Genomic DNA, 11,406 nt, shown 5'->3' with positions numbered 1-11,406 from the left:
TGATGAGAAAACAAATCACTCCCAAAACTATGCCAACAATCATTGAAGTCTCAGGGAAAGTTTTAGACTCTGTGTTAGGGGAACCTACATGAAAATATGATAATAAATGTTATTATATTATTAAACATGTTCCCGATGAACAAGAGCAGTGATGTGTTTAAAGTTTTATCAGGATAAAGCCAATGTTAATTATATTAACCAGATCACTTAATGAAACAAGATGACATGCTAGTATACACTGAGATGCAATAGGTTAGCCCTAAAAAACACATTTTCTATTTTATTTCATTTTATGATAGAGGTAACAATGTCACAACATTATTTTAATATTTACTGTGGAAGCTTTGGTTTCCGATCACGTTTATACAAAGAGGAAGAGGACAGATATTTTTAAAGTTTATATACTGATATATTGTGCAGTCAGTTTCTCCTTCTGTTGATTGATCTGCAGAATGTGTAATTGACTCCAGCAGTCAGACCAGTGATGTCATAGGAAGTGTTAATAGATTTATAATTATACAAATATATATATATATATATATATATATATATATATATATATATATATATAGTTATATATAGTTATATATAGGCATATACTTACAACAGAATTGGTGAGCATCAAATGCACACTGTATAATTTTCTGTCGAAAAATGTAAATATGAGATATTGACAAGGCTGAAGATTAATAGGTTATGACAATAAAACCACATTCAGTGTTTACAGCTCATTGTTCACACGGTAACGCTTTAGGGGCCAATTCTCACTATTACAGTGGGTACGGAAAGTATTCAGACCCCCTTAAATTTTTCACTCTTTGTTATATTGTAGCCATTTGCTAAAATCATTTAAGTTCATTTTTTTCCTCAATCTACACACAGCACCCCATATTGACAGAAAAACACAGAATTGTTGACATTTTTGCAGATTCATTAAAAAAGAAAAACTGAAATATCACATGGTCCTAAGTATTCAGACCCTTTGCTCAGTATTTAGTAGAAGCACCCTTTTGATCTAATACAGCCATGAGTCTTTTTGGGAAAGATGCAACAAGGTTTTCACACGTGGATTTGGGGATCCTCTGCCATTCCTCCTTGCAGATCCTCTCCAGTTCTGTCAGGTTGGATGGTAAACGTTGGTGGACAGCCATTTTTAGGTCTCTCCAGAGATGCTCAATTGGGTTTAAGTCAGGGCTCTGGCTGGGCCATTCAAGAACAGTCACGGAGTTGTTGTGAAGCCACTCCTTCGTTATTTTAGCTGTGTGCTTAGGGTCATTGTCTTGTTGGAAGGTAAACCTTCGGCCCAGTCTGAGGTCCTGAGCACTCTGGAGAAGGTTTTCGTCCAGGATATCCCTTTACTTGGCCGCATTCATCTTTCCCTCGATTGCAACCAGTCGTCCTGTCCCTGCAGCTGAAAAACACCCCCACAGCATGATGCTGCCATCACCATGCTTCACTGTTGGGACTGTATTGGACAGGTGATGAGCAGTGCCTGGTTTTCTCCACACATACCGCTTAGAGTTAAGGCCAAAAAGTTCTATCTTGGTCTCATCAGACCAGAGAATCTTATTTCTCACCATCTTGGAGTCCTTCAGGTGTTTTTTAGCAAACTCCATGCAGGCTTTCATGTGTCTTGCACTGAGGAGAGGCTTCCATCGGGCCACTCTGCCATAAAGCCCCGACTGGTGGAGGGCTGCAGTGATGGTTGACTTTCTACAACTTTCTCCCATCTCCCGACTGCATCTCTGGAGCTCAGCCACAGTGATCTTTGGGTTCTTCTTTACCTCTCTCACCAAGGCTCTTCTCCCCCGATAGCTCAGTTTGGCCGGACGGCCAGCTCTAGGAAGGGTTCTGGTCGTCCCAAACGTCTTCCATTTAAGGATTATGGAGGCCACTGTGCTCTTAGGAACCTTAAGTGCAGCAGAAATTTTTTTGTAACCTTGGCCAGATCTGTGCCTTGCCACAATTCTGTCTCTGAGCTCTTCAGGCAGTTCCTTTGACCTCATGATTCTCATTTGCTCTGACATGCACTGTGAGCTGTAAGGTCTTATATAGACAGGTGTGTGGCTTTCCTAATCAAGTCCAATCAGTATAATCAAACACAGCTGGACTCAAATGAAGGTGTAGAACCATCTCAAGGATGATCAGAAGAAATGGACAGCACCTGAGTTAAATATATGAGTGTCACAGCAAAGGGTCTGAATACTTAGGACCATGTGATATTTCAGTTTTTCTTTTTTAATAAATCTGCAAAAATATCAACAATTCTGTGTTTTTCTGTCAATATGGGGTGCTGTGTGTACTTAAATGATTCTAGCAAATGGCTGCAATATAACAAAGAGTGGAAAATTTAAGGGGGTCTGAATACTTTCCGTACCCACTGTAAGTAGTTGCTTATTACCATGCATATTGGTTGTTTGTTAGTGCACATATTAATGCCTTATTCTGCATGACCACATTTTGGATCCTTTAATCCTATCCCACACCTAAACTTAAAAACTACCTTACTATTAAAAAGCAGCAAATTAGGAGTTTATAGAGGCAAAAGTCTTTGTAAATAGTGGAAATTGGTCCTTAAAATAAAATGTGAACGAACATGTACTGTATATTATATAATCCTCACATAAAAACAAGAAAACTAAACTAAGATAGTTGATGTCCTGACAGAAAACACTGCCACTACCAGAGCACTTCATGAAACTAGATGAAATGTAAATTGGTTACCATAAATATCACATTATCTATTTTATTTATAGGTTACATTGATAGTCAAATCATTACTCAAATATTTACTCTGTAGCTTTTGGAGCTTTGCATGGAGATTTGGACATGGGAATAGTTTTAGTGCTTTTACAAATTACCACCCGAATTCCGGAAATGTTGGGATGTTTTTTGAATTTGAATAAAATGAAAACTAAAAGACTTTCAAATCACATGAGCCAATGTTTTATTCACAATAGAACATAGTGAACATAAATGTAGCAGGCCTCCAAAAAATTGGCACGGGGGCAACAAAGGGCTGAAAAAGCAATACATTTTAAAAAGATTCAGCTGGGAGAACATCTAGCAACTAATTAAGTTAATTGACATCAGGTCTGTAACATGATTAGCTATAAAAGGTTTGTCTTAGAGAGGCAGAGTCTCTCAGTAAAGATGGGCAGAGGCTCTCCAATCTGTGAGAGTGCATAAAAAGATTGTGGAATACTTTACAAACAACGTTCCTCAACATCAAATTGCAAAGGCTTTACAAATCTCATCATCTTTAGTGCATAACATCATCAAAAGATTTAGAGAAACTGGAGAAATCTCTGTGTGTAAGGGACAAGGCCGAAGACCTTTGTTGGATGCCCGTGGTCTTCGGGCCCTCAGACGACACTGCATCACTCATCGGCATGATTCTGTCATTGACTTTACAAAATGGGCCCAGGAATACTTCCAGAAACCACTGTCGATAAACACAATCCGCCTTGCCATATGCAGATGCCAACTAAAGCTCTATCATGCAAAAAGGAAGCCATATGTGAATATGGTCCAGAAGCGCCATTGTGTCATGTGGGCCAAAGCTCATTTAAAATGGACAGTTTCAAAGTAGAAAAGTGTTCTATGGTCAGATGAGTAAAAATTTTACATTCTTGTTGGAAATCACGGACACCGTGTCCTCCAGGCTAAAGAGGAAGGAGACCTTCCAGCGTGTTATCAGCGTTCAGTTCAAAAGCCAGCATCTCTGATGGTATGGAGGTGCATATGTGCATACAGTATGGGCAGATTGCATGTTTTGGAAGGCACTATGAATGCTGAAAGGTATATAAAGGTTTTAGAGCAACATATGCTCCCCTCCAGATGACGTGTATTTCAAGGAAAGCCTTGTGTATTTCAGCAGGACAATGCAAAACCACATACTGCAGCTATTACAAGAGCACGGCTTCGTTGTAAAAGAGTGCGGGTGCTGAATTGGCCTGCCTGCAGTCCAGATCTTTCACCTATAGAGAACATTTAGCACATCATTAAATGAAAAATACGTCAAAGACGACCACAAACTCTTCAGCAGCTGGAATCCTATATCAGGCAACAGTGAGACCAAATTCCAAAACAAAAACTCCAGAAACTCATAACCTCGATGCCCAGACATCTTCAAACTGTTTTGAAAAGAAGAGGAGATGCTACACCATGGTAAACATACACCCTGTCCCAAGTACTTTGAGACCTATTGCAGGCATCAAATTTGATGCAGATGCAGATGCAGAAAGTTTCTCCTGTTGAATTGTCTGCTGCCACAGCAGTGATGCAGAATGTGTAATTGACTCCAGCAGTCAGACCAGTGATGTTATAGAAAGTGTTACTAGTTTCTATACAATTTCCACTTGTTTTATCATTAGACCACTGAACTTCAAAGGAAGTCACCATTTCCAGTGGTGTATCCCATTTCAGAAGCACAAATGATGTGGAGATTTCAGTTACTGTGAGATTCTTGATCACATTTAGCCCTGTTTTACAACAGATAAGAAACTGATTAGTGATTTTTGCACTTGAAACAGCTGTGAACATCATCATTCATATAGGGTAAACGTACCTATAAGGCTCATCAAAATCTACATTGAGACATTTTTAGTGCACAAGATATTGGTTTCAGCACAAAAAGTTATGTTAAAATAAAATATTAATCTCTCACAAGAAAAAAAAATAATAATTTTATTTTAAATGACAAAAGCATTTCAATTAAGATATACATTACATCATTAAATTCAAAAAGTCTGGCTGTGCTTAATGGGTACATTTTTGTACCCTTTAAGCTCACCCCTGTTCCCATTAAGCTCACATCATGTTTTATTAAAAAATCTTGTTTATTTTAAGGAAAATTTTGGTTTCACTTTATTTTGTTGGTCCCTTTAACACATTCTGTTGACTATAAGTAACATTGCACCTACATTTCTACTAACTCTCATTAGAGTGTTAGTAGTGTGTTAGTAGACTGGTAGGGTTAGGGTTAGAGTGTTGACGTACTTGCAAAGTTACTTACAGTCAGTAGAGTGTCTGTTGGGAGGCCATCACAATAAAGAGTTAGCAGACATGAAGCAGACAGTCTACTAATACTCTAATGAGAGTTTGTTGACATGTAGTTGCAACATTACTTAGTGTCAATAGAATGTTCGAAAGGGACCATCAAAATAAAGTGTTACCAAAATTTTTAAAGAATAGTTGTAAAAATATATTTTAAAAATATGTCAATCACAAAAAAAAAAAAACAGAAAAAAAAAGCAGAACACTAAAATCAAGCAAAAAAGCATACAATTTGATCAGTTATATATTCATAGTGAAGCGGAATTTAAGCACACTGCAACATCAAGACTAGCTGACTACTTCTAAGTAACATATTCAAAAATCAAATAAAACAAACCAATAAAACATTTAATTCATGGGGATGAACACAGAAACTAGCCTCATTATGAAACCTCTTCTTAAATGGATGTCAACTTATCTATAGTATCTTAAGGCTGGAATACACTATGATTTTTGCCCCGAATTTCCACTGATTTACAGCCTGGAGTAGTTGATGCTAGTTGCCAAAGATCAGAGCCAGTCTGCAGATTTGAGTTGACATGCATAGAAAATCAATTAACTTTAACTTAGAGTGACAACGTGTCAGAGAGTCACTGTCTCCGTCATCACCAGGAATCACGAGATCGCAATCACCTGCATTCTAATCACCAGCACCTGCGCACCCTCATCAGCACTCCCATAAAGCACTCACACTCTCTGGCATTCATCGTCCGGTCCCAGACGATCCCAGGAGCTCCGAGTCGAGACGATTAATGGAAAGCCGCTAGGACGTGGGCGGGTCCAGTATGAGGTTCTAGCTATGCCACTCAAGGTGGGAATCCTGCATGAGGAGGAAATAAAATTTCTGGTACTGGAGAGCTCCACCGTGGATATCATCCTGGGACGCCCCTGGCTCATCCTCCACTCTCCGGTAATCAGATGGGAGACCAGTGAGATAATCCGTTGGGGTGAAGGATGCCATCAACAGTGTCTCAAGAGAATTCCACGACCAACTTCTAAGTTCTCAGAACTCCAAGTGGCCTCCACGCGGATTGAGAGTCCTGACTCTGAGGAAGTTCATGAAGTCCCATCTGATTACAGGGCGTTCCAGGATGTCTTTTGTAAGCAGGCAGCCACACAACTACCACCTCATCGGCCATGGGACTGTGCTATAGATCTGCTGCCTGGGTACAAACTCCCCAAGGGTCGAGTATACCCTCTGTCCATCCCGGAGCGCGAGGCTATGGAGGAATACATCGAGGAGGCTCTCAAACAGGGATATATCCGGCCATCCAGTTCTCCAGCGGCTTCAAGTTTTTCTTCGTGGGTAAGAAGGACGGGGCTTGCGGCCTTGTATTGACTATAGAGCCCTCAACTCTCAAACCGTCAAACTCCCCTATCCACTTCCCCTGGTCCCGCCGCCTCGAGGAACTCCGTGGGGCCCGCATCTTTACGTAGCTGGACCTGCGCAGCGCATATAACCTCGTTCGGATCAGGAAAGGGACGAGTGGAAGACCGCCTTCATTACTCCGTCTGGCCACTATGAGTATCGGGTCATGCCCTATGGCCTTGCCAACGCCTTCAGTATTTCAGGGTTCATGAACGAGGTGTTCCGGGAGTTCCTCCATCGCTTCGCCGTGGTGTACATTGATGACATCTTGATATACTCCCGAACCTGGCCGACCATCGCCACCACGCTTGCGCAGGTCCTCGAGAGGCTTCGATACCATCAGCTCTACCTCAAACTGGAAAAGTGCGAGTTCCATCGCCCCATGGTACAGTTCCTCGGTTACATCATTGGCGAAGAAGGAATACAGATGGAACAGGGGATTCCCCAAACGATCAAGGAACTCCAGAGGTTTCTAGGATTTGGTAATTTCTATCGCCGCTTTATCAAAGATTTCAGCATGCTCACAGCTCCACTTACCACCTTGCTCCGAGGAAAACCCAAGTCCCTGTCCTTCAATCCCAGCGCCCACGAAGCCTTCGACGCCTTGAAGAAGGCATTCAGTACGGCCCCTATCCTCCGCCATCCCAACCCCGATCAGCCTTTCGTTGTGGAAGTGGACTCCTCTGACACCGGCGTCGGGGCCGTATTGTCACAACATTATGGCGAGCCTCCCAGCCTCCAGCCCTGCGCTTATTATTCGAGAAAACTGACCCCCGCGGAGCAGAATTATGACATCGGCAACAGAGAACTCCTAGCCATTAAACTGGCCCTTGAGGAGTGGCGGCACTGGCTGGAGGGAGCCAACATCCATTCACAGTCATCACCGATCACAAGAACCTCCAGTACCTCCGTGAAGCCCGAAGACTCAACTCCCGTCAAGCCCGGTGGGCCTTATTCTTCACTCAATTTCACTTCACCATCACCTACCGTCCCGGAAACTGAAATGGCAAGGCTGATGCCCTTTCACGTATCTATTCACCAGATTCCCCCACCGATCCAGAACCGATTCTCCCTCCAGCCCTCATAGTAAATCCCATCGTCTGGAACATTGACGACGACATCCGAGCCGCCACCCTCACCGAACCTGCTCCGCCGGGAGGCCCAGAAGGGAAGACTTACGTCCCTACGGATCTTCGGATACCCCTTCTGGGCTCAGTTCACTCCTTGCCGGGCTCTGGACACCCAGGCAGACAGCGGACCCTCTCGCTCCTCCAAGCTCGGTACTGGTGGCCCAGTATGTCCCGTGATGTCACCCGGTACGTCCAGAGTTGCTCAGTCTGCGCCATGTCTTCCACTCCTCGTCAGCTACCGGTGGGCAAGCTCACTCCTCTCCCTATTCCTCGCCGACCGTGGTCCCACATCGGAATCGACTTTGTGACGGATTTACCAGACTCAGACGGGAGCACATGTGTACTGGTAGTCGTGGATCGATTCTCCAAGGGTTGCAAACTGATTCCCCTTTCAGGCTTGCCCACCGCGATGGAAACCGCAGAACACATCTTTCACAACGTCTTCCGCCATTATGGAATCCCAGAGGACATCGTTTCCGACCGTGGACCTCAGTTCATTTCCCATGTCTGGAAGGCCTTCTTCCGCCTACTAGGAGTCACAGTGAGTTTGTCCTCGGGTTACCATCCCCAGACAAATGGCCAGACTGAGCGGAAGATTCAAGAACTTGGACGGTACCTCCGGGCATACTGTTACGAAGATCAACACAGCTGGAGCCGTTTCCTCCCGTGGGCCGAGTATGCACAGAATTCCCTCAGGCAAGACACCACCGGCCTAACTCCCTTCCAGTGCATACTCGGTTACCAACCACCGCTCTTCCCGTGGACGGGAGAGCCGTCTGAGGTTCCAGCTGTGGACCACTGGTTCCGGGTGAGCGAGAGAGTGTGGGACTCAGCGCACGTCCATCTGCAGCGGGCAGTGCGGAGACATAAGGCCTTCGCAGATGCCCGCCGTAGGTCTACTCCCACCTATCATCCTGGAGATAGAGTGTGGCTCTCCACCCGGGATCTGCGACTCCGCCTGCCCTGTAAAAAGCTGAGTCCCCGCTATATAGGTCCGTTCAAGATTCTGAGGCAGATCAATGAGGTTGCATATCAGCTCCAGCTCCCTCCCAGGTACCGAATTCACCCCACATTCCACGTGTCCCTGTTAAAACCCTGTTCTTCTCTCACCCCAGATTCACAAGAACCGGACGAGCCTCCTCCTCCTGACATCCTGGACCAACCTTCCATCTACCAGGTCCACGAAATCCTGGATTCACGGCGGCGGGGAGGCCAACTGGAGTACTTAGTCGACTGGGAGGGCTATGGACCTGAGGAAAGATCCTGGGTGGCCAGGGACGACATCCTTGACCCCCTATTGCTCCAGGAATTCCATCGCAACCATCCTAACCGTCCTGCACCCAGAGGTCGAGGTCGCCCCCGTCGCCGTGTAAGGGCTGTCAGGAGCCGCCCCTGGAGGGGGGGTAGTGTCAGAGAGTCACTGTCTCCGTCATCACCAGGAATCACGAGATCGCAATCACCTGCATTCTAATCACCAGCACCTGCGCACCCTCATCAGCACTCCCATAAAGCACTCACACTCTCTGGCATTCATCGTCCGGTCTACGGTTCACACCCTGAACACAGACCAGGCTCCTCTTTTCCTGTAACTCTCTTGTGCTTCATCCTCAGATCTCCCCTGTGACACTCCACCGTTACTCCAGCGAATACCTACGATTACTTCCATTGCTCCCCGGATACTCACTCCCAAGGACATTACTCTTTACCCCTTCCTGGACCCTCATCAACTCCCTCACCTCCTCTGTTTATTCATTCATTTAATTAAAGTCACATTGCACCTCTCACCCTTGGTTATCGGCTCAGTTTGTGACACAACCATCAGTTAATATTTAAAGTCTGTTCATGAAGTATTTACATAGACATTCAATGTGGAAGAGCTTAAAGAGAGCACACTGAGCTTAATTCCTAAAATGCCCTTTGCCAATAGGGTTGACTGGGACATGTAAAATGTACATGTCCCAGTACATTTTAATGAACTGGGACATGACATCAAACAATTGGAATGTATAGGTATAGAAGAAGTTATTGGATCATGCAGAGGAGGTAATATAAATAAATCATTATTGAAACGAGAAGCATTTTGGATCCATAAACTTAAATCACTTACTCCAAATGGCATGAACAAGGAGTTGGATCTTTCTGTTTTCCTTTAATGAATTATAATTGGTCAAATCAATATGTAATATTTTGTGGAGCAGATCTCAAGCATTCAGTGTGGAAATAAGTGATTATTAATAACGATGCATGTCTGATGATTTTAATCATTGAATTTTCCATTGTTAAAAGTAAAGACTGCTGATGGTTTATTTGAACTGTTAGTATACAAGAGTGATAAATTAATTCCGAGGTAATTTATGTTCGAATAAGAGGAACATTGTAATGCAATGGTGGTCACCTTAAAATAATATGAAATCTTTAAAAATTACAGCACTGTAAAACGACAGACCAGCAATAAACTGTCGATTTATAATATTATGGATGTAAAAGTACAAGCCAGTAATGCCTGTGAAGAATTATGTTAGCGTAGCACACAATTTTATACAACTAGTCAGCTAACTGTGTTCTGTAGCATCTGCACTATGTTGCTAAAACTATATTTTGGATCTAATATAATTATTTCCCACATCCAAGTTCCATGTTATAATATTCAAAAGTCTGAACATTAATCTCTTAATTTTACAAGAAGTAGTGAAACTTACCCAAAATAAAGGCTTAAACATCTAAAAACCACACATTTAAGGGGCTCCTCTTTTGGTGAAAGTTTTTAGACAGCTTTCAAAATGGCCGCCAGACAGTTGTGTGCAATGATCTGATTGACTTGAAATTATAGGAGGCATATAGTAACAAACATATCAACTGGTTAAGACATTAAGTAGGATAATACATTATTTTTTCTTTTTATAATCTGATCTCAAAAATGGAAGTGTGCTTAATGGGTATGTGAGCTTAATAGGTACGTTTACCCTAACATCCAGAGATCTGGGGTCGTTTCCCTAAACCGTCTTAACGCTACTGTATGTCATTCTTAAGTTACACCTTAAGCTGTACCTTACTGTTAATACGTGTTTCCTCAATCGTTCTTAGTTTACTATACTTTCTGTAAGTTATGTATTTGTAAGGTTGGTCTGGACTTTGGGGGTTGGGGGTTGGGGGGGGAATCAACCAATGGCAACAGTTTAAAAGTTGCCAATTTCCATGGAAAAAAGACAGACTCGACAACCCTGCATTCAACAAAAGTTGCAGGAATGAGATTTGACTGATCATGGGTCGAAAGTAAGGAGAGATGACTGTCAAAACCATGCTGGAGGATTTGCTGCTCAACAAATCCTGAGCTCACTGACAAATATCTTATCTTGAAAGATGTACTTCCTTTACACAGAGTATGCGTGATCACAAAATCAAAAGTGAAAGTGAACAGTGAGTGCGCATTCAAAAGCGATTTCCATACCCCGCATATTAATAGCGGTGAAAAGTATATACTGTGCAATATTAGAATGTTTGCGGGATTGGGCATGGACACAAATATTGCGAGAGTGGCTGGGAGTGGAGCACATGTTGTGGGAGCGGGATTCAGAAAACAGTCCCACGTAGGGCTCTATCATTGATATCAACCAATGTGAACAGCACCTGGTAACATCACACGTAAGAAGGTATAGCCTACCTTAAAGGGAACATAACACAGACAGATTCTGCCAATCTCATTTTAATATTGAATACCTATAGAGTAGTATTATATTAGATTTATAGATTTATTAGATTTATAAAAGACAGATACAGCTTTACGAGTCATGTAGTGAATGGCGAAAAAGAGTCATGAGCGTGCGAAGCAATCGTCTGCAAGCTGTAACA

At 43.0% G+C, this 11,406-nt stretch overlaps 1 protein-coding gene across 14 annotated transcripts in view; it reads right to left on the bottom strand.

Moving 5' to 3' along the window:
* Positions 1 to 8: 8 nt before the first annotated feature.
* LOC131533986 (salivary glue protein Sgs-3-like) overlaps positions 9 to 11,406 on the bottom strand; it is a 33,741-nt gene continuing 22,343 nt past the window's right edge. For 11 of the 14 annotated variants that reach the window (XM_058766527.1, XM_058766531.1, XM_058766528.1 and 8 more), the window contains one exon: positions 3,840 to 4,484. In XM_058766527.1, coding sequence (XP_058622510.1) covers positions 4,132 to 4,484 — 353 coding nt within the window. In that variant the 3' untranslated portion in view covers positions 3,840 to 4,131. Of the gene's footprint in view, positions 85 to 604; positions 645 to 2,844; positions 4,485 to 11,406 lie in introns of those variants that run through there. The other 3 variants (XM_058766540.1, XM_058766541.1, XM_058766539.1) reach the window with 2 other exon arrangements.

Source organism: Onychostoma macrolepis, chromosome 25, assembly GCF_012432095.1.
Source record: "Onychostoma macrolepis isolate SWU-2019 chromosome 25, ASM1243209v1, whole genome shotgun sequence".
Taxonomy (NCBI): Eukaryota; Metazoa; Chordata; class Actinopteri; order Cypriniformes; family Cyprinidae; genus Onychostoma; species Onychostoma macrolepis.
This window is presented reverse-complemented; position numbering and strand designations above follow the sequence as displayed.